This window comes from Cetorhinus maximus, chromosome 36, assembly GCF_964194155.1.
Source record: "Cetorhinus maximus chromosome 36, sCetMax3.hap1.1, whole genome shotgun sequence".
NCBI lineage: Eukaryota > Metazoa > Chordata > Chondrichthyes > Lamniformes > Cetorhinidae > Cetorhinus > Cetorhinus maximus.
This window is the reverse complement of record NC_135914.1, coordinates 5,016,232-5,042,530: the sequence shown is the minus strand read 5'-3', so window position 1 is coordinate 5,042,530 and position 26,299 is coordinate 5,016,232. Positions and strand designations below refer to the sequence as shown.

At 42.4% G+C, this 26,299-nt stretch overlaps 1 protein-coding gene across 1 annotated transcript in view; it reads right to left on the bottom strand.

The window, feature by feature from the left end:
• Positions 1 to 5,912: 5,912 nt before the first annotated feature.
• Positions 5,913 to 26,299, bottom strand: part of smad10a (SMAD family member 10a) — a 139,648-nt gene continuing 119,261 nt past the window's right edge. Inside the window, exons 12-13 of the mRNA XM_078534038.1 lie at positions 20,887 to 21,025; positions 5,913 to 11,555 (exon numbers count right to left, since the gene is read on the bottom strand). Of these exons, the coding sequence (XP_078390164.1) occupies positions 11,344 to 11,555; positions 20,887 to 21,025 (351 nt within the window). The 3' untranslated portion in view covers positions 5,913 to 11,343. The remainder of the gene's footprint in view (positions 11,556 to 20,886; positions 21,026 to 26,299) is intronic.

Below are 26,299 nucleotides of genomic sequence, written 5' to 3'. Positions count from 1 at the left end.
CTTGAGACACGATGAAGTTTCCAGTCTGCAAAAGCTTTGGCCTTACGCTCGATTAGGTCCTGTATCTCTTGGTTGTTTTTGTAAAACCAGTCATGATGTTTCCTGGTCAAGAGGCCAAAGACCTCTTCGCTGGTAATGGTGGACCTGAATGGTGCCACTAAGGGCACCACTGTACATGCCCATCTGTAGCTCCTGGATGTTGGAGGTTGAGAGTTTGGCAGTAAGGTGCTGATTGAGAAGGGCTGCCTTGGAGGGATCATTGAGGCCTTCGATGTTAATTTTCTTGTGGTATTGCTTCTGTTGCCTCCACTGTTTGGCGGGGGGCCAAGCTGATGGAGATGGTAGATGGGATAAGGCAGTGATTGCTGCAGCAGTGTTAGTACCTGTCATTGTGCTGGCAACATGGGCATTTTTGCAGTCGCACTAACGATTAATTAGTCGAGTAGGTGCCAGTGTTTGGACCACGAGTGAGGCCATAAAATCTTGCGCTCCTCTTGCTTGAGGAACAGGGTGATGGTTATGGCAAGGTCATGTTCACTACATCCTGTCAAGAGGACTCCATTGGACTTTGCTTTTCCTGCTCTTTCCTAACTTTCCAGAGATCCTTATCTTTCCTGACTCTGAAATCTCTGAGGATCAGTTTATCACCTGCTGGGACTCGGGCTAGGAATTGTTCAAGGTCTGTGTAGAATCTCTCATTGGCCTCGTGTAGGTACATGTGCACTGATGACAATGGCATGCTGATTTCCCGTTAGGGTGGGCTGGGCAGTCATGAAGTGCTCATTTAACCCATAGGTTAAGTCGCTGATGTGCCAGACAAACTCATTTTTAATGGTGAAGACTGCCCTGTGGGGGCTTTGGTCCCCTTCTGAAAGGCCCTTCCAGAAAAATAGGTGCACCTACTGCCTTCTTTCGGTTGACCTTCTCCTGCACGTCGTGTCTCACTGGGGCACCTCACTCATTGCCATCCTGAGTTCCCAAGCTAGAGTGGCAGTGCAGCGCTGAGATCTGTGACTATTGAGATTGTTTATGAGGGTCCTGACGTTCCAGGTCCTAAACTTCATTTTGACAAGGGGAAGTGCTCGTTTCTTTTTCATGTGGGATAGGGCGGTTGTTGCACGCTGACTACCATATGGTCTCGGCACAGCGGGGCCTTGGTCCAATAGCGAAGGAATCCCAAAACGATTGGAGGAGAGGCTCTCCTCCAATTGTCTTGGTATGATTCCAATTACCTGGACTTATGTGAAGCAAATGGCCCTTCCGTGCCTGGATATTATCCAGGCCGTCTTGCAGGCTGGCATGAGTGGCTTCATTATCAGTGATGTTGTGAATTAAGCTGAACACTGGAGAATATTCAGTGAACAGCCCGATTCCTGCCCTTATGGTGGAGGGAAGGTCATTAATGAATCAGCTGAAGATGGCTGTGCTGAGGACAGTCCTGACAAATTCCTGCAGCAATGTCCTAAGGTTGAAACAATTGGTCTCTAACAAGTACGACCATCTTCCGTTGGGGTTGTAGTTACTGAAGGATTTTCCCCTTAACCTCCAGTGACCTGAATTTTGCTGGATGCCACGCTCGGCTGAATGCACAAAGTGGCAGCTGAAGCTTTAGTAATTAACGAATCCTAACAGATGATTGAGACTTTATTCTGTAATAAATTGAAGGCTGAATTAAAATGAACACAATGCATACCACAGCTGTTTACTTGTGTAGATGGAACCCCAGAAGCAAGGGGTAATTTTTTTATTCACTCATGGGATGTGGGCATCGCTGGCGAGGCCAGCATTTACTGCCCATTCATGGTTACCCTTGAGAAGGTGGTGGTGAGCTGCCTTCTTGAACCGCTGCAGTCCATGTGGTGTAGGTACATCCACAGTGCTGTTAGGGAGGGAGTTCCAGAAACTGATGAGTAAGGCAAAATCCTCCATGTGCTCTTATCACATTCAAATATTCTGCCTCATGTAAAAACTGCCATGTGACTCCCATACAAATCACAAAGCTCTGATCTGAAAAATACCTCCTTGGCTTCCCAATGTGATCCACTGGATCTTCAAATGCCCAAAGTCATGGGTTTCATCCTAACTTCATGAGGAGCCTCCCTCCAACCTCAATGTCCTTTAAAGCATCATGAAAAACCACCCAGAAAAAAAAGGCATTCCCTGAGTTAAAATAAAGAAAATACTTTCCTCAGTACTCTTCACACAAGCTTCATAGCAAATACCTGGGACCCACACCACCCATATGTACAAATGGAGTAATTGTCAAACTCTTTGTATCAGCCAATGCCCACCAGGGCAGCAGTAACTTTAATACGACTGCCAAAAGCTGCAATCATTCCTCAGGCTCATCTATAACCTCAGCCACTCAGTCATGCTCACTGTCAGAATGCAACATATGTTAACATGCTTTGTCCAAAAAAACAATATTAATAAAGGGGACAGAAATGTCTGAATTAAATATAATCCTGTTTCCTTTAATAAGTGCAAGTTATCTTGACTAGATATTTTATCAAAGTCAAGATTACACAACTGTGTATTCCTTGTTACTTTCATGCTGTCAATTTCAATCTTCTGTTTCTGGAAATTCAGAATTTGTCTCAGGCTACCCTCTTCTCTTGGATAGACAGATTTGAAATAACTAATTATTTATTTGCCCCTGGAGTCTAGCGTCCCACAAACATTTTTAATGTTAGCTCTTTCTTCTTGCTTAACCAGGCTGGGGTTTGTTGCCCTTTAACCTGTTTCAATTTAGGAGGAATAAATATTAATTTTAATCAACATGAACATTAGATACCCTCACTTCCTACAAAATATTTTCAATTATTATTGTGCTCTAATTAACAATTTTTAAAAATAGTTTTCCTTTGAAGCTTCCTTTAAAAGTTCAATATTTCTATTCTGCTGTCCATATTCCTGCCCTCATCAACAATTAAGTTCTTGTCAGGAAGGTATAATAATTTTCATGTTATTTGGAATTTGTTGTAGAGTAATAGTGGGGTCTGTGTCTATGTATGTGTGTGGGGGACTTAATTGAATTAGAGACAGCTGGTCTGAAGGCTTTGATGTAAGAAGAGAGGCCAGGTTTGAAACGCTAAATAGATAAACATGGGTGAAGTTTTAGAATGTGAGGTATAAAGGGAACATTTGCATTTTTAAATAAATCAGAGTAGCTTGAATTCAAAAGAGGGGGTGAAATGTTTCACTTAGCCAGGAGAAGTTAAGAAACAGTGTGTTTATTTTTCCCAAAGATTACTGGTAAAATTGGTGCTATGATAGATTTGTATTGTTAGGGAGGTAAAGTCCAAAGGCATAGTGAAACAATGGGAATTTGCATTCAAAGGGGAAAATATGTATAAAGGAGAGAAGGCTGTGTGCAAGGGACGGCATTTTTTTAACGATCTAACGCAAGTGTGAAAAGTTGCTGTCTACAAGGAACCAAAGCTGAGGGAAAACTCACTGAATTCGACTATCCAGGGTGTGTGCTTTGCCTGGGTGTGTTTAAATCTGTGTTTTACTGTTGCTGTAATGGAGGTGTAACTGGGAGTTAATTAGGGGATTTAGAAGTTGTTATAGCAGTAATTTGTAGACATATATGGGCTTACAATCTTTTAATAATAAATGTTCAATTTAGTTTTGTAAAAAAAACTCTAAGCCTTGGTGGCCTTATTTTTTTACTGAATTCAAAGCCTACATCTTGAAATAAATACAAATTGCAAATAGTTGTGGCAACTGCTTCAAGTTTCCCTCTGAGATTTGAACAGCTTGGCTTTTACCATCCGCCTGCCATTCACTGAAGTTTAGATGCTCCCAAACTTCCACCATTCCATATGTACCATTATTTCAGAATACCATAGTCATTGACTGCAGTCTTCAACAAACTGAGTAAGGAAACTTCTGCAGCACCTCTAGAAGTACAAGTGAATAAACAAAATAGGACTATTATCTGGTCCATCCAGCCTATAACATTGAGACATGGTGCAGCCTGCATGTACCAACCCATCCCCCGAGTCATGAGAAAAGGTAAAGTCTTCCACCAATCTAGACAAAATCTCCAGGAAATTCCTTCCACGCAACACCCCCCCCCCCCCCACCCGACTGCCACCAAGATATGATGAAAGAAGCACCAGGAATCCTCAGAAATTAATAGCACTTGTCACTACAGGCATACCTACCTTCCAAAATTCCAGATGGCTTCCATTCGTAGGGAATCAATCAGATTTCTTTTGAAAGTCCATGCCTGTACATATTATCACCATTAATTCTTGCTAGCACCAGTAACCATCAACCCCTACAGCATTTCCCCCCTACCACCCCCCTCCCCCACAAAAAAAACTCCTCCTTTGGCTTTACCAGCCACAAGCTTCCTACTATTGTTCTGCAGCCATGTTGACTTTTTCCAAGTCACTATATGCATCACAAACTGAGGAACAGGTCCAGACTACAAACATGTCAGCTATTGAGAAACAGAATGATGTAGAGCCAATGTCAAGGAATATGTAAAGAAATACAAGACATAAAAGGATGACAAATATGGAGCAAAAAGACAGAAATAAGGGACAGATTCCAATAACACATGAGGAGAAACAACTAGTTCCAACAGGCTGATTAGGTAGAAAGAAATGTACAGAAACAGCAATGGAAGAGAAGCAGGTCAGCTCAAAGAAAAACTCATCAGGGAATTAGAGAGACAAAGAATATTCAAGACCGAGGGAATGCAGAACAGGCATAAATCATGAGTATGATGGAATACTCTCCACTTGCCTGGATGAGTGCAGTTCCAACAACACTCTAGAAGCTCAATACCATTCAGGAGTAAGCAGCCTGCTTGTTTGGCATCTCATCCACCACCTTAAACATTCATTCCCTCCACCATTAATGCACCATGTCTGTAGTGTGTATCAAATACAAGATGCACTGCAGCAACTCGCCAAGGATTCTTCAACAGCACCTCCCAAACCTGTAACCTCTACTACCTAGAAGGACAAGGACAGCATAACCTAAAGATTAATCTCCAAGTCACACCATCCTGATTTGGAAACGTACTGCTGTTTCTTCATCAGCACTCGATTAAAATACTGGAACTTCCCAAACACTGCTGTGGGAATACCTTTGCCACTGAAGACTGCAGTGGTTCAAGGCAGTGACTCATGACCACCTTCTCAAGTGCCATTAGAGATGGGCAATAAATACTGACTTTTCCAGTGATGCCCACATCCCATGACTGAAAAGAAAAAGAAAATCAGGTTCTGATGAGTGCATATTTCTTTTCTAACGCTTAAATGAAGATGTTCTTTTCAGCTCGATGCAATATAGAGGAATCTCTGATCCTGTCTCCGTCAAATTACCAGTTACCCACTTTGGAAAATCTCAGCATGCTGTTCAATCCTAATTATAGTTTTTTATTCTAATATTTGGTTCAATAACAATAGGGCATTTCGCCAAATCACTGCCTACTCACCAAGCCTTATTCTCAAGGTTGATTTCTTCAGCCAGTTCTCTTCATGCAGTTGAAGATTATGGCTCTGGGTTCTATGGGGGAAGAGGGTCCTGTTTTTCAGGTGTAAGGCAGTGGTACCCCAAGCTCCTGCAAGCTTTCAAACAGCTAACTGGAAAATCCAGACTTGAACCAAGAGCTAAGGTTTGCACCTGAAGTTATCCCAATGTGACCCCCTGCCTCACACCTACACATTCCTTTGAGCCTGACAATTAGTTAACAACTGCAACTCTAACCTGCTAACCAGCTCAAGAATGCCCAGATCAATTGCTGTACCTCAATAGCTGCCAAGGCTGATATCTGCAAAGTCAATGCATTAATATTGGGGTTTTCCTTTAGTATATGTGACTCAAAATCATATCAGTTAGCACATCGTACCCTCAGCAGGAGAAATAATGAGATGTTGGTGGAACAACTGTTTGCAATTGACAAGTCTAATTTCTCACATATGTTTCGCAAAAGGCAAAAATTACATAGATTTGTGACAAAAGATTTTATACACGTGATCAGGGCAGTTTGAACCTCTTCTATACACAGGGCATCAAATACTGTAAGTCCTATAATTGCTTGCCAGGAACAATACACATACAACAGGATCTGGATAAATTTGCACATCAGAAATGGTCCACCTGCACTCATTTGTACCACAGCCTGTCATAACTCAGTGAGTAGGAAAAATAGAAACAGAACAGAAAATAAATCTTAAATATAAAATGTCATTAGAAGTATAGATGTTACTGTATCTCATTACAGGTGCTGGGCTACAATCTATACTTGGATCTTAGGATGAGTGACATCAATATGGAATGTATTGTTACCAAGGAATTTTCTATGTGGAATTTCTCGGAGCAAAAACTTAAGGAATAACCCCCGCTGACCAGGATATCTAGAACAGAACATTTCCTCTCTCCTGAAGATCAGCTGCTGCAAGGGGAAGATGGAAATGCGGTGCTAGCAAGTGTTTCATGAGAGATATGTCTGCAATATCACAAGCAATTTACCTATTTGACATGACTTTTGGAGGGGTGGGGGTATTGCAGGGAACTGGAGAAGGAGGATAAAGGTAATGTGGCATCAATCTACTCCTGGATGATTGATGATGCATTCTCCTGTCTTTTTGAAGGATCAGTGTTCAGCAAGGAGTCTAGTTGCTTACTGTCTAGGTTGATGTCTCATATGTGATGCTAAACCAAATTTTGAATTGAAGGTATGATTGTAAAAAATTACATATGACGTCACTGTTGGAGGGGTGGGTGAAGGCACTGGCTTTGCTGCATGTTCACTTATCTTGTAGGGACCTGACTCTAATTTCCTCAAATGTTGTGATTGCTTGATGACAGAAACCTTTCCATTTGTATCTGTCCAGGGTTGTGTTTTCCCATGTAGTGGGGTTCATATTACAGGTTCTGAGATAAATACAAAACCATTCTGAAAAATTAAGCTTGGGACATACTATCATGCAGGTTCCCATGCTCAACTGGCTGTAGAATTCCACCTTTGGTATGCAAGAATCCTCCATGCTAACTACATGGCTGATGCAGTGAAGCTGAACTCTGATGAGCACGCTCTCGAAACCAGGTATATGGCACCTTGGAAACCCTTCAATGTTAGGGATTTTGCCTTGCCACTTGATGTGGCAGATGGATCTTAGGCAGCGAAGGTGCAATGCATCTAGTTGTTTTGTGCGATGCGGGTAGGTTGTCCATGCCTCTCAGCCATAGATAAATGATGTGAGAAACACTCTGTGGTAGACTCTGATCTTTGTTTTGAGACAAACTCCATGCTCTCTCCAATCTGTGGGTGAGTTTTTCCCAGGTGATTTCATTATCCAACTTCGTGTTGTTCAAGAGGATACACCAAGATAACAAACCGTCTGAACTGAATCGAAGGGCGGATTGTTGATTGTGACTATGAAATCTTGGAGTTTGTGGCCATGGGTAGCTTGGTACAAAATCTCTGTCTTTTTCACTTATTGTAAGGCTGAATCATTGAGGCTTGGAAAAAACGGTCAACAAGCACCGAATGTTTTGTAGAGCGTATGCAATAAGAACGCAGTCATCAGCAAACAAGAGTTTACTTAGTAGCTGTGCTTTGCAGATTGAAGAGGATACCATCTGTCTTGAACCGAATGTGCACTCCTATGTTGAGATCTTTTGAGTGCATTCAAGAGTATGGCTGAAAGGTAGATGACAACAGACTGGAGCTATTGCGCAGCCTTACCTGGTGCCATTGGTAACAGGAAAGACATTTGATAAGGCGCCATTCTGTATCACACTGACCATCATGAAAGGGGCAGATGACCCTGATCATCTTTTCAGGGAAGCCATATGTGTACAGCACCTTACACAGGCCTTCACAGTTTACTGTCAGGTCAACAAACACTATGTAGAAGGTCCTTATTTTGTTCATGGAACTTTTCTTGAATTTGAGGTGCCACGAAAATCATGTTGACCATTCTTCATCAGTCATGAAAGCCATCCTGGGCACATCGGACACTGGGTGATTGACGATGACCCAGAAATATGCAACTAGTTTCCATTCTTGCAACACACGGCTACAGGTAGAATTGAAATACAACAGTACGCCCAGTCACAGCTGGCCAAGTACAAGTCTACACCTAGTCAGGTATCTTCCCAAGAATATGCAAAAGTATTTGCCAAAAAGTCCTGAAGAATGTCTGAAAACCATGAACCGCTGAAATTGCTTTTAATCTTTGGTAACGTTCTATTATTTATGGGTGGGGGACAGCTAATGTCTATCTGTCAACCTCCAGTCTCATCTGAGGCACAGGCTGTGGTGATTTACATGTTATAATATAAAATTTAAAACTTAAATCAACTTAAAAAAATCCACTTGAATTCAGCACAAATTTCTGACACACAGCTTAAAAAACTTCTATTTAGTTACTACAGCTTAGAATGCTTCCTTCAACATGAGATTCGGGCCACTGAAGTATGACAACATGTCCTGAGGATACAGGAGGTATCAGGATACAAGCTCTCCCACAACAGCAACTGAGGGTTTTAAGTTTCAGGGTACATGTCTTGAGAGTGTAGGAATTATCAGGGTGCACCCCTGGAAGAGGATGTGGGGGTGGGGCTAGGGTAAGTGGATAAGAGGAGGAATCATAGCACACAGACCAGGGGCATGAGCAAGATAGAAGGAATCAGTGTACACACCGTGGGAGAGAGGGGCAAACAGGTAGCATCAGGATACATACCCCGGGAGCCGGGCGAGGGGGACAGGATGAATCAGGGTATACATCCCATTGGAAGGTTAGAGATATTGGGGTAAAATCATGTTTGGGAGGGAGGAGGAAACTGGGGCCTTCAGGGATCCAGAAATGGTGATATCTTTCTCAGATTGGTAACTATCACAAAGTGAAGCTTACAGTGAGCAACCCTTTCTCCCTCTCCCACACCACTCATAGCTTGATACAGAGAATACTGTAAGAGAATGACAGTAGCAGAATATGAGCAGACCTGGAAGAAATTGAACATAGCAGGTCTGACCAAATCCAGTAAATTTAATTTGTTGGAGGAAGCGGTGGAGGTGGCTAGGATTTCTCATTATTTCTATCAGGGTGAATTAACTGAAGAATACTAAACTATTGGCAGTACACTGCAAGAGAAAAATCTTCTTTCACCTGTCCCATCCAGAACAGCGAAGATTAGATCAAGTAACACTCGTAAATTTGTCCCACTCAATACTCCTTAGAATAGGCACCGTTAAATGCAGCCAGGATAAAGTTCCTCCTGCATTGTACAAACAATAAGAAATCATGGAAACATCACAATTAAAATCCTTCGATGTTTGTGTAAAATAACTTGTGTATTGCTTAGTGGTCACAGAATGAGAGGAGCTTGGAGTAGATAAGAGAAACAAGCTGGCTCATTCCTCCAATTCAATGAATTGGTGTTTTTTCCTTTGCAACCAGTCTTCCAAGGGTACAAACTGAAAGGCAGGACACTTAATAGAAATTAAATGCTTATCATGACCACGAGAATCCTCGGCCAAATATGGGCTCCATTTACTGCATGCAGTTAACTGAATCTCGTTCAGTGTTCTTGTTCATTTACCTCCTCCTTTTCCTGAAGGCACCAACTCTTGCTGGGGTTTGGTTCTATAAATCTTTGGTTCGAGACAGGCAACAATCTTCATACGTGAACCGTATCAGTAGGACATCTGACAGTACAGAATGTCACAACTGAGCTTGATCCTGCTATCACCCAAATTAACAGAAGGAATCACTTCACGGTGATGAGAAGCAGGATGTGCAGCTCCGGGTGAAACGGGAATTGGGAGGAATCGAAGACTTTTTAATTTAAACATACTCTGGGCTGTAGGCAGTGCTGACATAGAATGGTGGAACAATGATTCTACGTTAAGGTGGTAGGCAGAGGAAAAGTCTATACTGGCTACTGCAGTGCACTTGCTGGTCACATTGGCATGAATTACATCACAGAGCTGCTATGTCTTAACTACAAAGTGTGATGAAGGAACAAAACTTGAAATGAATCCAGATACAGGACCAACTGATCATAACTGTCTGACCAGCTACATTTCTGTCACTGCACAAGGGGAAGTGCCTCGATCCAAATTGTTCTTTGCTACAGTTATGGAATTTACAATGTCACACCAGCATGATAACTCAGTGTTAGTCGGGTAGAAGCACTTTTTTGGACTTCCCATTATCTGATGAAAGATGATATGAATTATAATTAAACCTTCAGATGATGTTATGTTATTGGAAGTCTCAAGCTATATGGAGAGAAGGGGAATAGGTAGGATGATGAAAGACTACTAGTCTTAAAGAATCTGTAATATTTCAGCTTACATTCATGCACGATCTAACAGAATCTAAATGAAAACCACTGCGGCTGATAGTTAAACATTCCTCTTTTACAAGAACGGAGACGTCAGAGCTGTGGTTCTTTGTGGTGAGGCCTCCGGGCTTTGGGATATCAGTGTGCCATCATTGGAACTTGGCTGAAGAGCCAATGGGCATGATCTGGCCAAACGTGTTTTCAAGTTTATCCTTGAATCTGGAATTCTGCATAATAAAAGTGAAGGAGAAAGAGCTAGATGTCTTCCGTTGCCACCTCTTTCAGTGATGGAGTTGCAGTAAACAATCTGCTAAAGGTACAAGGTAATGGGCTGCTTTCAAACTGCTCATCCTCTGTTTACTCTGCAAGTAAGTTCACAACACCATGTAACACTTTTACCTGGCCATGTAGAAACTTCATTCAGGAAAAAAAAAATGCAGCACAGGATGTTGCACTACATTATTAGATTCAATAGTTAAAACAGATCTTAGAATTTTCACCCCTAGTTTGGGCTAAGTTGTAGCACAATATAGTGACATCTAGCGATAATAGAACAACAGGGCTTACATTCCCCAAAATAAAAGTCACCCAGAGTATCTACTGCCCAGGTAGAAGTCTAAAAACAGTTTGAAAATTCGTGCCCTGAAACCAGTTACACAGGAAATCCAAAGTCAGAGCAAGCAAATCCTCATCAAATTCCACACTGGGAAATGAACTAGAACCAGATGATCTGTTGCTGAGCTATTTGCTCTAAATCCTAATTAGAAGACTAAATAAATACATTTTGTAGAGGTAAGGGGAGCAAGTTCCGAAAGCATCTCCAATGTGGTTGTAGTGTTAATTTTTCATGACCATGTTTTTATGCACGTGGTCAATAAGCAATAAGATAAAACTTATATAAAAATAAAGTTATGTTGCATCAGTCTGATGTGACTGCAGAGGTCCCCAGATTCAAGTGATCAGTTTACAAGTCTGATAATAATTAAGTGGAAGAAGAGAACAAAGATAGGAAGGCAACCGATATCAGTTAACAGATCCTGGGTCAGTAATGGGCATGGTATGCAGAACCTCATCCAGCAGCTGCAGTGCCCGGTGCAGGTGGACCTCGATCCAGCAGGGTGTGTGTTTGATGCTCTGCCGGGGATAATCTGGTCCCCAGCCCTTTACAAAGCTCAGCCGGAGGATGCAGAGTCGCCTCAGGTCATCGACGCCAATCCCTGCAGCTGCAGAAAGACCTGAAACAAGAGAGACACTTCAGCAATGCAGGACGTCAGCAACAGGAGAAGACAAAGTACAATGCTGCAAAGACCCTCAACATCAGGCACTCAATACAACAGGCTGGTGCTACAAACAGGAGAACATAACCTCACTATATGTGTGAGCCCTGATACAACCTTCCAAGCTGTTTCATTTGAAAAAGGAGCCAGAATAATTAATTCACAGTCAGAGAACTCATTGTAAATACATACCAAATAGAGACAAACAAGCTCCTACTGATAGATCATTTTCAGAGTGGGGGTGAGTGGAAGGCTGAAATGCTGTAGATTCAGCTGAACTGAGTCATTCATATTGCAATCAGAATAGCCTCAGGAGCTTAAAAATAAAGGTGATAAAGGGTGCTTGAGTCAGAAACTCTCCTAACATTTAGTAAGTATTTAGATATTCACTTGCATTGCCATAGCCTCCAGGGCGATGGGCCAAGCGCTGGGAAATGGGCTTACTGTAGTCAGATCTTTGTTGACCGGCGCAGACATGATGGGCCGAATGGCCTCCTGTGCTGTAAATGTCTATGTTAATATTTTCTGTCAAAGCACACCTTCAAACAGTTTAGAAATGAAGAATTGAAATGTGTACTTCCTACTGTAAAAGTTACTTTCATTTACAGTGGTCAAGTTACATTCAAGCTTTGAGTTTGCTACTTTGCAACTCTTGAGCAGGAAGTTGTCCATTCTCCGAGATGTAATTAATGCGAGGTACGTAGTGTGCCTCTGGCTAGCCTTCCTGTCCTGATCCATTTTCCGAGGTGTAATTAATGTGAGGTATGTAGTGTAGCCTTCCTGTCCTGATCTGTGAGATTAGTTTCTCCAGAGAGAGATGAAACTGGCAAGGTGATGAATCACAAGGAAAGTGCATCCTGCTGAGCCAAGCTGCCACTGGCATCATTAATGAAGGTAAGCACCATAACCACGTGACTGCACACTCCCCACTGGAACAGGACTTACAAAGCCCTAGTTTCATACAAAGGGCTGGTAAAGGCTTGGCTGCAATAAGTGGTCCTATGTAACATGGTTGTCCAAACCCCAGAGTAGCAAATGGACGATGCAAACGGCCATTTATTGCAGATGATTCTTTTAAGGACACGCTGCCATTTTAGAAACAGGTATAGCTGATGTCCAAAGACTTTAGTGCTCAGGTATTTCATTCACACCTCACGCCCCAGACCTGAGATCTGCCTTATGATGTATCCTCAAAATCGATGTTTCCATTGATGGATGCAGCTAAGGGACATGAGTGACCAGTACTCAGGAATTTTCCAAGTCTCCACATCCTCTCATTCAGTCAATACCATGTGAAAATTTGAAGATGACACCAAATTTGGAGGTATTAGAATGGGCAGACAAGTGGCAGATGGAATTTAATACAAAGTATGAGAACCAATGCATTTTGGCAGAAAGGATGAGAGGAGGCAATATAGACTTAATGACAATTCTAAAGAGTGTACAGGGATAGAGGGACATGGGGGTTCATGTGCATAGATCTTTGAAGGTGGCAGGACAGATCATATGGGACCTTGTGGTTGATAAATATGAGTAGTGTGTGCAAAAGCCGGGAGGTTATGCTGAACAGTTATAAAGCTCTGCTGGCTACATCCCGATCTAGGCACCACACTTTAGAAGGAGGGTCCCTGAGAGGGTTTATTTTATTGATCCATGGGATGTGGTCTTGGTTGGTCAGGCCAGCCTTTGTTGTCCATCTCTAATTGTCCTTGAACTAAGTAGCTTATGAGGCTATTTCAGGGGGCAGTTAAAAGTCAACCACATACTTATGGATCTGGAGTCACATGTAGGCCAGAGCAGGTAAGGATGGCTGATTTCCTTCCCTAAAGGACAGAGGAGATTTACCAAAATGGTTCCGGGGTTAGGGGTTTTACCTGGACCCAGCTTTCTCAATTTCTTTCAAAGCATGGTTCTTCCATTTTTTTTGTCACTGGTTTTGAGTGCTGTTGCTATCTGCTTCGCCACATCCTGTTCATGCTTTTTCTGTACTTCTAGTTCAAGTTGTTTTTAGTTCTCTCCAACTGTCATTATCTTTCCTCCTCAGCTTGATGCTCCAATGGCAGTTTTAAACTAGCAAGCCAAGTTTCCAATTCTTCTGCATATCTTTAGTAAGAACATCAATCTCAGCATCAGACTCAAAAAGAGCAATCTGTTCCTTCAAGTCAGCCAGTTTTTTCAGCAAAGCCTTGATTTCAGCAGCTTTCCTGAAACCACTGAAGATGCCAATACCTTTATACCCAGCCAAGTCATTTCCTTGCAACAAAATCCACTTCGTCAATAGGCAAACTAGGAATGATAGCAACAGTAACAGGTTCAATTGCAAAGTCACATTTTAAATCAGACCTATGTGAGGGAATGGGTAAGTAATTTTCAACAATACCCTGAATTAAAGCCTTTGCATTCAGTTTTATTTATTTATTCTTATCGTGTCCACGGACAGTCTATACATGGCCCAGCCAGAACCGGACGCATTTTTGCGCCTTGTTGTTGAATTCGGCAAGATCTGCAACAGTGCAGGGTTCCTCTAGCGATGGGCATTGCAGGAGATGTTGCACAGCCTGTGGCTCAGTTCCACACTGACAAGTTGTATATCCCCATTTGCTTAGTGACACCTTTGAACGACCTACACCAGTCCTAAGTCTGTTCAGGCACTTCCCGGTTGCCCAGTTGCAATTAGCTCCTGGGGGAAGGCTTTCAGTCAGCAACCGGGAGGGACATTTATGTCACCTGCCGACATCAGTAACTGCGTCACCTCTGCATCTCTAATTGCTTGCTTCATCAAACATGGAGACACTTTACCCTCAAACAGGAAGAATTCTATAGATTTCTGCACCATGATTCACTCTCAGTAAACATGGGAAAAACTACCCGCTTGTCATGAGCTTTACCTGCTAGGACGGTATTTTCTGGAGTGCATCATGTTGTTATACAAATGTTACAGGCTTGTTTTTCTACTTCCAATACTCAGCCTTTATATTATGACAAAACTAGCATGTTGGCCCCCTCGAAACAAACTTGTCCTCCGGACTTTCTCTTTTACTATTCCTGAGGGGTGCCTGTGGCTTCACCTTTGCCGTCTTCCTCAACAGAGACAGATTTCTTTTCACTATTAAACTTCCCATCTCTCCAATTTCTCTGGAAGTTTCCAGTTGGGGGCCTGTTACTAATACAGTTGTGAGTCAATTCGTAATCATCTGCCACTCCTGCTGCTTCCTTTATTTTATGAACTTTCCCTTCTCTCTGGAAAATTCCTCATAGGTCTGGCCCTGTTTCCTTTTCAAATTTCTGAACAAGTAATTTCAGTCTGTAGGCCTCTGGCACCAACTCGGAGACATTGAGAACAGCAGTCTTTACTCTGTCATAGCCTCTTGAGGGCTCCTTGAAAGAGATGAGTACACCTCCAAACCTGTCCCTAAGAAAACACTCTCCAGGATCATTGACCAAGATTATTTAGGCTAATTCAGATTCATGGCAATTTTCTTGAAGGACACAAAGTAAGTCTATTCTGTCCTCACTAAATTTAAGTATTGGGCAAATATTTCTTGCCAAATTAAAAGTACAAGAAATTTGCTGTTGAGCACCTTCACCTTTCCTCCAATGCACGTACTTTGAGTTTTTCTCTTTCCAATTCTAATTTCTTCCTTTTTAATCTTACACTTCTGAATTCAATTTTTTTTTCCATTTCTCTCGAATTCTAACTTTCCTTTTCCTAATTGCAGTCTGGTTAATCCCACTTGAATCCCAGGAGAAACATCCTTTTCTTCCTCAAGTTTCAAGTGATAAAGTCAATTTATTCATAAATCTCTGCCTTCTTAACACTTGATTTTAAGATGACCCCCAATTTCTCTGATCCAGCATTCAGATTAACTTTTCCAAGGCACTAAGAGACAAACCCTCTCTCTCCATAAAGGCCTGAGCATCAAAGCTACTCACTCCCCAGTGAACAGGGCAAAAGTATATGTGAAACCTTGTTTGCTTAAATTCTCAAAAGTTCCAGTGATTCTGTTTCACTGCCTAAATCGGGTCATTCCTGGATGAGACTCCAATTTTGTTATGATCCCTGTGGAGACCAACAAAAGACAAAATTTACTGAAGAATGGGCGGAATCATTCCAGGTTTGCACCACATGTGCGCTAACAGATGTTTCACCCACCAGCCACGCTGTCGGGTTTTCGTGCCGTATCGTCCTCATTAACTATGCAGCCACAGTAAACACACCGTCTCGCTGGAGGGAGGTCTCCGATTTGACTGCCATGATGTTACCTCTCTGCTTCCTCTGCAGCCTCTTCCCTTGCCTGAGGCTGCTTATCCCTCTTCCCCAAGCAAGCTCTAGCCCTGCAGCCATTGAAAAGCCAATCCTGCATTATGGCTGGTCTGGTGGGCAGAGACCTGCCCGTGAGCCCCCCTAAAGGTGATGTGGTGCTGCCTGTGGAGCCTGGCGCTGATGACCATGAGTGCTGCCCGAAGCAAGGTGGGCAAACAAACCTGGAAGTCCTGAGTGAAGTGCAGCTCGCCAGGCGCACGTCGCTTATGGACAGTTGTGAAACATGTCGGCGTGGGCCTGGATGATCCAGCATTGGGGGGATGATTCCAGCCAGCGGGGCTCATAATGAGGTGCTAAAAGTATTGGAATTAGGTTTCCGACATGCGGCAACAGGGAACGTGGCCCGCCATTGACGGGTGGAGCGGACAATTGCAAACTGGTTTCACAATGGCGCCTATCCGGTTTTTGACCGTCTCACCATATTGTCTGCTCACGCCCACCATGACACCAGCTGCCAACGGGACCAGGCGATTCCGCCCAATGAGAAAACCAATTGGCAAGGTTATACTTCTGATAACTTTTACTTAATCAAACCAAAATCAACATGAATTAACAGGTAAACCGTGGTGAATATAAACTATAATTCACACATTAAATAACAGATACAAAGACATATCTGATGGATTTACTGCACAGTCCACTTAGCATATATGGCACTAATTTCAGCCACAATGTCATTTAAAGCTCTGAATTTTCTCCAGTCGAATTCAAGCTTCTTTCCTTAGCCTCTGGTCCTCAGCCAAGAGCAGTACTCAGCCAGAGTTCCACACTCACAGTCTTCACCAAAATAGCACACAGCTTCAGAACCCCCTCAGCAATGTTCACCATAGTTTTGATGGTGTGGATTCCCCAGCATTGCTGTTATTAGAACCCTCAGTAACAACCCTGTGCACTTATGACCAATGTTTGTCAGTCAGTTCCTTTAGAATAACTGAAGCAACAGCAATAAATTTATTTTACTTTATATCTCCGCTCTCAAATCCAGGCTTCCTGTTCACCTTTTCTCAACTGCACCACTGGGTGCTCTGAGCTCAAGTGTGTCTGTGCCTTTTATCTGGTCTCAACCAGCTTCAGTTTCCCCAAAAATCTGAAGGTTCAGTTTCCCTTTTAGTTACATAGGACCTAGGCGCAGGAGTAGGCCATTCAGCCCTTCGAGCCTACTCCGCCATTCTATAAGATCATGGCTAATCTGGTGGTGGTCTGAACTCCACTTTGCCATCTGGCCCATAATCCTCGACTCCCTTGTCTATCAAAAATCTGTCCAACTCTGCCTTGAATAAGTTCAACGGCCCAGCCTTCACTGCATTCTGGGGAAGAGAATTCCAAATACTAACGACTCAGAAAAAAATAAAATTCTCATCTTCATCTTAAACAGCAGACGTCGTATTCCTAAACTGTGTCCCCTGGTTCTAATCTCTCCCAAAGTGAAAACATCCTCCTGGTATCTACCCTATCAAAGACCCTCAGGGTCTTATATGTTTCAATAAGATCACCTCTCACTTTTCTTACTTTCCTACCTATCTTGGTGTCACTGGCAAATTTAGCTACCATACGTTAGATCCCTTCACCCAAATCATTGATGTAGATTGTAAATCGTTGAAGGCCCAGTACTGACCCCTGTGGCACTCCACTAATTAAAGATTGCCAACCTGAAAATGACCCATTTCTGCCTACTCTCTGATTCCAGTTAGCTAACCAATCCTTGATCCATACTAAAATGTTACCCCCTACACCATGTAATCTTATCTTGTGTAATAAACTTTGATTTGGTATCTTTGCTGCCATTTCTTCTGGGAACCTAGGATGCAGGTCATCTGGTCCCAGGGACTTGTCAGCCTTTGGGTACAATAGTTTTCCCAGCAACTTTTCCCTAGTGATGGTGATTATTTAAATTCCTCCCTCCCATTCATCTCCTGGTTTTCAAGTATCTTTGGGAAGTTTTCTAAATCTTCTACAGTGAAGACAGAAAATACCTGTTCAACTCTGCCATTTCCTTGTTTTCCATCATCAATTCCCCAGACTCTCTCTCTTTTCATTATTATTTGCTGGTTTTAAAAATTTGACCAATGTTCTGACCTACCACTAATCTGTGCAGATGTGTACAGTGTTCCTTTCAATTTGACTATCCTTAACTTCCTTATTCAGCCATGGATGATGCATCCTTCTCAAAGAGTCTTTCTTTCTCACTGGGATTAATCTTTGCTGAGATGTATTAATTATCTCCTTAAAAGTCTGCCACTGCATCTCTACTGCCCAACCTTTAACCCAATTTCCTACTTTCATACCCTCATAATTCCCTTTATTCAGGTTTAAAACACAAGTCTTAGGCCCACACTTCTCCCCTTCAAACTGAACATGACATTCTATCATGTTATGCTCACTGTTGCCTGGAGGCTCTGAGGTACTACTATAAGATTATTGATTAATCCTCTCTGATTTCTCATTATCAGGTCCGGAATATTGTGCTCCCTGGTTGGCTCTAGAACATACTTCTCTAAGAAATTGGCTTGAATACACACGATAAACTCATGTTCCAGGCTACCTTTGTCAATCTAATTTGCTCAATCTACATGTAGCTTAAAGTCACCCATGATTATTGTGATGCCTTTCTTACATGTGCCGTTTATTTCTTTCTATATACCCTGTCCTATTTTGTAACTACTGTTATGGGGCCAAGAAACTACTCCCACAAGGGACCTTTTACCTTTACTATTTCTTATCCCGATCCAAACTGATTCTACATCTTGCTCTTTCAAGCCAAGGCCATTTGTCACTAATGTACGAATGACATCCTTGATTAACAGAGCTACCCTACTGCGTTTTCCTAGCTTATCAATTTAACATGTTAAATACCCTTCAATTTTCAGATCCCAGCCTTGGTCACCCTGTAACCATGCCTCTCTAATGCCAATCAGGTCATACATATTTATTTCTATCTGTGCTAACAATTCATCCATTTTGTTATGAATGCTGCAGACATTCAGATATAGAGCCTTTAACTCTCTTTTTACCGCTTTTGCAATCTCTGGCTTCACCTGCTGGTGCACTCTTAAGTTTGTACTCTGCAACAGGGCTAAGACTTCACACTCTATATTTTTTAAGTATATATGTATATAATCATGGCTAATTTCTCAAATTTTAACACTGGACAATGACCTGTTAAAATGTCTGAGGCTATGTCTGGCTGTGACCTTTGAACAACAGGGGCTAATCTGGCAGTATTGAAGAAATGTGTGCCTCGTTAACGTTAAAGAGACGTTAACGACCTCTGTGGGCTGCAGAGACCAAATTCAAAGGGAGCTATACCAAGGCTATCTGCATTCCAGAACCCAAGCTGGCCAACTGGAGTCTATGAGTCTGCTAGGATAAAGAGCCCTGCAGCCTTCCTTTCAAATTTTTAACGTTTGGAACATTAACAATCTCAGGAACTCAGACAAAGGGATATGCTCCCTTGGTCAAAGCTAAGTGGAGAAGTGGGATTCATGTGACATCCCCTCCCCACTTCCCAGCTAGTAGAACCTGTAATATTGCCTTGTGGAGCTGCAGTGCTCAATCTGCTATTCTTCCATCTACCATGCAGCGGCATAGAAAAGGGGCTCTTTCCAGGTTTGAATGCCTGGCCCCATCCACACTGTTTCTACTAGAACTTTTGTACCATCGCCTATGAGATTGGCTCGCGGGGATCAATCAATCTCATTGTGGAAGTCAGCTCTACTGGAAAAGTGGGAGGAGGGTAGCATCTTGCCCCCTTTTCACTCATACAATAAAAAAGGGGGATAGAGAAAGAAAAGTTTACAGGGCAAAGACCACAGAGTAAAGAATTATTGCTTCACATGTGTCCAGAGTCCTGAATCAAAGTCCAACGGTGTGTTCCTTCACAGGACTCTGGACGTGTGAAGCAATAATTCTTTACTCTGTGGTCTTTGCCCTGTAAACTTTTCTTTCTCTATCCCCCTTTTTTATTGTATGAGTGAAAAGGAGGCAACGTTGCTACCCTCCTCCCACGTTTGAGAGTGTGCAAATAAACTAACTCTATGAGTTTACCCTATTTTGAGTTTGCGGTGGGGTCATTAACAGAAATTGGATCACACCAAAACTGAGAGGATGGGAAATACGCCATTGCTGTTGCCCTGAATTCTGGCACCAGGCTGCAGAGAACAGTGTCAATCTCCCCAACTATACTGTCCCCTACTAGCTCTACATTCCTATTAACTCTCCCTGTTTGAATGGCTTTCTGTACCACAGTACCAGGGGCAGCTTGATCATCCACCTTGCAGCTTTCGCCTTCATCCATAGAGGCTGCAAGAACCTTGAACCTGTTAACAATAGCAAGGACCGAGGCTCCTGCACTTCTACCTTCTAGGTCTCCATACCTGCCTTACTCGCAGTCACACCTTCTCGTCCCTGACCACTGATCAAATCAGGAGGCCCTATTCTAAGGAGGGGAATGAAGTGTCCAGGTTACTTTCTCCTTCTCTGATGCATCACAATGTCTTCAGCTTAGCTTCCTGCTTAATGGCTCTGAGGCGAAGTTCCTCAAGCCGTAGACATTTACTGCAGACATGTTTCTCTGGATCATATCAGTGTCCAGAAGCTCCCACATTCTGCAACTGTTAGAATCTGACTCAAAAAAAAACAAGCTTTGAAACCATGAATTCTATCACAACATTGATGCAAAGGATAGAGAAACCTGCATTAATATAGAACCCCTCACATCCTGGGTTGCCCCAAAGCATTTCACAACTAATTAATTTTTTTTTTTAGTAACACTGGTTCAAGGATAAATATAGGCCAGGATACTGAGAGACTGCTCCTGTTTCTCTTTGAAAATTGCCATGGGATCCTTTACATCTGGCAGAGAGGGCAAATGGCGCCTTGGTTTAAATTCTCAGGTGAAAGATGCAGATTTTGGGAATAATTTTGATAGGAACAGACAATATGTATTTTAAATATACTTGTACTTACTAACAGCAGGTGCGATGCCTCCCACAGAGCCAGGGCCTGGAATGTTCCCTGCCACGGCTGCAGCCTGTGCTGCTGCTGCTGCTTGTGCTGTGGCTGCCTGTTGCTGCATCTGTCGGTGACACTGACGCAAATCAAACACCTGCATAGAAACAAGGTCACTGGAAAGTAACAAACCATTTCAAACAACAAATATACTGCTCTTTATCTTGAAATGAAAAAGACTTTCATCGATAGGGTGCCTTTCACAATCTCAGGATGCTCCAAGGCACTTTACAGCCAACAAAGCGCTTTCGAAGTGTCGTCAGTGCTGAAATGTAGGAAACACAGCAGCCAGTTGGCATCACCAAACTAACACAAACAGCAATGTGATAATGACCAGATAATCTGCTTTAGTGATGGGAATTGAGGGATAAATATTGGCCAGGACACTAGGATAGCTCACTTTTTCTTTGTAGTATTGCAATGGGAACTTTTATGTCCATTTTAAAGAACAAGCGGGGCCTCACTTTAAGGACTCACTCCAAAAGATGGCATGTCTGACAGCGCAGCATTCCCTCAGTGCTGCACTTGAATGTCAGCCTACATTTAAAAAAATTCTTTCATGGGATGAGCACGTCGCTGGCATTTGTTTCCCATCCCTAAATTACCCTCGAGAAGGTGGCGATGATGCAATCTCCTTGAACCGCTGTAGTCCATTTAGTCTAGGTACACCCATAGTGAAGGGAGTTCTAGGATTTTGACCCAGCAACAGTGAAGGAATGACGATTTAGTTCCAAGTCAGGATGGTGTGTGGCTTGGAGGGGGACTTGCAGGTGGTGGTGTTACCATGCATCTGCTGCCCTTGACCTAATGGATGGCAGAGGTCACAGGTTTGGAAGGTGCTGTCGAAGGAGGCTTGGCAAGTTGCTGCAGTGCAGTGTATATGGTTACAGCGCATAATGAGGCCATTTGGACTGTCATGTCTGTGCCAGCTCTCTGCAAGAGCAAATCATCAGGTTCCACACCCCCATCTTTTCCCATAGTCCTGCAAGTTTTTCCTCTTCAGATGATGATCCAATTTTCTTTTGAAAGCCATGTTCGAATCTGCCTCCACCACATTCTCAGGCATTGCAATCCAGATCCTATTCAGTCACTGCATAAAAAAGGTTTTTCCTTGTATCATCTTTGGTTCTTTTGCCAGTCACTTTAAATCGGTGTCCTCTGGTTAGCGATTCTTCCATCGATGGGAACAGTTCCTCCCTACCTATTCTGTCCAGGCCCCTCATGGTTTTCAATACCTCTATCAAATCTGCTCTCAACTTTCTCTTCTCCAAACGGAACAGAATCACAAAATTGTTATGACACTCAAGGCCATTCAAACCATCATGTCTGTGCTAGCTCTTCAAAGGAACTTAGTGCCACACCCCCATCTTCTCCTGGTAGCCCTGTTCATTCTTCCTTTTCAGATAACCATTCAATTCCCTCTTGAATGCCTTCCTTGAACCTGCCTCCACTCCCAGGCTGTACCTTCCAGGTCCGAGATTCTCATTGTGTGGAAGTTTCTTTCTCATAGCGCCATTGCTTCTTTGCCATTAACACACAATTGACGCTGTTCTCTGCAGCAAATCATAGGCAATTAGAGATGGGCAATAAATGTTGGTCTAGCCAGCAACACCCACATCCCATGAATGAATAAAAAAGAGTGGGATTCCAGAGGGCTGTGTTACCTGCCCCAGCACAAGGTTCCATTAGATTGGAAAATAATGAATGTAACTCCTTTATTCAAAAAGGGAAGGAGACAGAAAACAGGAAACTACAGGCCAGTTAGCTTAACATCTGTATTGGGAAAATGTTAGAAGTTAATAGTAAAGATGTTATAGCAGGGCGCTTAGATAAATTAAAGGTAATCAATCAGAGTGAACATGGTTTTGTGGGAGGAAAATCTTCATGTTTAACCCAGTTATTGGAGTTCATTGAAGAAGCAACACGTGCTGTGGATAAAGGGGAACCGGTGGATGTGCTGTATTTAAGATTTCAAGAAGGTATTTAATAAGTGCCACATCAAAGGTTATTGTGGAAAATAAAAGCTCATGGTGTTGGGGTAACCTATTGTCATGGATAGAAGGTTGACTAGCGAACAAGAAACAAAGAGTAAGCATAAATGGGTGTTTTTCTGGTTGACAGGATGTAAGGAATGATGTGCCACAGGGATCAGTGGTGGGGCCTCAACTTTTTACAATTTATACAAATGACTCGGATGAAGGGACTGAAGTTATGGTTGCTAAATTTGCTGATGACACAAAGATAGGTAGGAAAGTAAGTTATGAAGAGTACATAAAGAGGCTACAAAGTAATGTACATTGGTGAAGTGAGTGGGCAAAAATCTGGCGAATGGAGTATAATGTGGGAAAATGTGAAATTGTCCATTTTGGCAGGAAAAATAAATATAAAGCATATTATCTAAATTATGAGAGATTGCAGAGCTTTGAGATGCAGAGGGATCTGGGTGCCTTAGTGCATGAATCACAAAAGGTTAGTTTGCACATACAGCAAGTAATTAGGAAAGCTAAGAGAATATTACTGTTTATTGCAAGGGGAACTGAGTACAAAAGAGGGGTTATGCTTCAGTTATACAGGGCACTAGTGAGACCACATCTGCAGCACTGTGTACAGGTTTGATCTCCTTATTTAAGGAAAGATGTGAATGCATTGGAGGCAGTTCAAAGATGGTTTACTTGGCTAATAACTGGAATGGGCGGGCTGTCTTATGAGGAAAGGTTGGACAGGGTAAGTTTGTATCCACTGGAATGTAGAAGATGAGGCCACTTGACTGAAATGTATAAGATCTTGAGAGGCCGTGACAGGGTGGATATGGAAAAAATGTTTCCTCTTGTGGGGGAGTTTAGAACCCAGGGATTACTATTGAAAAATAAGGGGTCGTCCATTTAGGACAGAGATGAGGAGAAACTTTTTCTCTCAGAGGGTGGTGAATCTTTGAACTCTCTTTCTCAAAATACTGTGGAGGCAGAGTTTTTGAATTTTTTAAGGCAGATCTAGATAGATTCTTGATAAGAAAGGAGGTGAAAGGCTGTCGGGCTAGGTGGGAATGTGGAGTTAAGATTACAATAAGATCAGCCATGATCTTATTGTGGCAGGGCAGGCTCGAGTCCTGCTCCTAATTTGTATGTATTTACCTTAAATCTGTGCCCTGCTATTCTCAATCCTTACACTAATGGGGACCTTTTTCCCTATCTACTCTGTTCAGACACCTCATGATTTTCAATACCTCTATCGAATCTCCTCTCAACCTTCTCTTCTCAAAGGAAAACAGTCCGAACTTCTCCAATCTATCTACTTAACTGAAGCTCCTCACCACTGGGGCCATCTTCATGAGTCTTTTCTGCATTTTCTCTGATGCCTTCGCATCTTTCCTAAAGTGTGGCACCAGAACTGAACGCAATACTCCAGTTGAGACCGATTCAGTGTTCTATAACATAACCTCTTGCTCCTGTACTCTATGCCCCTATTAATGAAGCCTAGGATGCTGTATGCTTTATTAACTGCTCGGTCAACTTGCCCTGCCACCTTCAATGATTTATGCACATGTACACTCAGGTCCCTCTGCCCCTGAACCACCTTTAGAATTACTTTATATTGTTTCTCAATGTTCTTTCTACCAAAATGAATCACTTCACACTTCATTGCATTAAATTTTGTCTCCACTTGTCCACCCATTCCACCAACTTATTTATGCCCTTTGAAGCTCTACACCATCCTCCTCACAGTTCACAATGCTTCCAAGTTTTGTGTTATCCGCAAATTTTGAAATTGTGCGCTGTACACCAAGGCCTAGGTCATTAATATTTATCAGGAAGAGCAAGCGTTCCAACACCGACCACTGGGGAAATCCACTACAAGCTATCCACTAGTCCAAAAAACATCCATTGACCACCACTACTCTCTATTTCCTGGCACTCAGCCAATTTCATATCCATATTGCTACTGTCCCTTTTATTCCATGAGCCATAACCTCACCCGTAAGTCTGTTGTGCAGCATAGCAAATGCCTTCTGGAAGTCAACAGTATTACCCTCACCAACCTACTCTGTTACCGGATCAAAAAACCCCATCAAGTTAAACACGATTTTCCTTACATCCCTGCTGGCCTTCTTCAATTAGCCCGCATTTGCCCAAGTGACAATTAGTTTTGTCCCAAATTATTGTTTCTAGAAGCTTCCCCACCACCAAGGTTAAATTGACTGGCCTGTAGCTGCTGGGCTTATCTTTACACCCTTTTTGAACAAGGGTGTAATATTTGCAATTCTCCACTCCTCTGGCACCACCTCTGAGTCGAAAGTAAGATTCTTACATTTTCCCTATTACTGACGTCAAACTAACAGGACTGTAGTTCACCGAGTTTCTCTCTCCCTCACTTCTTAAATGGTGGGGTTACATTTGCTACTTTCCAGTCTGCAGGAACCTTTCCAGAATCTATAGGATTTTGAAAGATAACCACCAATACATCCGCTATCTCTATAGCCACCTCATTCAACACTCTAGGATGTAGCTCAACTGGTCCAGAGGATTTACCAACCTTCAATCCAATTAATTTTTCAAGTACTACCGCTTTATCAATAATTTCTTTCAGTTCCCCATTTTCACAAGCCCCTTGGTTCTCCAGTATTCATGGGAGATTTTCTGCATCTTCCTCCACAAAGTCAGACACAAAGTAATTGTCTCCATTATAAATTCTGCTGTCATACCTGTAATGGATCCACATTTGTCCTTGCTAATCTTTTCCTTTTCACATATCTAAAGAAGTTTTTACAGTCTGCCTTTATGTTTCTCACTAGCTTACATTCATATTCTCTTTTCCCTTTCTTTATCAGTTTCTTGGTCCTCCTTTGCTGAATTCTAAATTGCTCCCAATCCCCAAACTTACCACTTTTCCCAGCAACCATATAAGCCACTTCCTTTAATCTAATGCAATCTTTACCGTGTTTTGTTAGCCACGGCTGATTCATCTTTCCTGTATCTTAGAGGAATTTGTTCTAGGCCATGTAATATTTCTTTAAATACTATCAATTCCTGTCTACCATCAAATTTTGAGTATAGTTCCCAATTCACCATAGCCAACTTGCCCCTCATACCTTCATAGTTTCCTTTGTTGAGGTTTAAGATTCTAGTTTCAGAATGAACTATATCACTTTCAAACTTAATGTAAAATTCTATCATATTACGGTCACTATTTCCTAAAGGCTCCTTTAAAGCAAGGCTATTAATTAGGTCTTTTTCATTACATAATATTGAATCAAAAATAGCCCAATCCCTAGTAGGTTCTTCAATGCTCCAGAAACCCATCTCATTCACACTTCAGGAATTCATCCTCCACAGCATTATTGCTAATTAGCTTTACCCAGTCTCTATGTAAATCG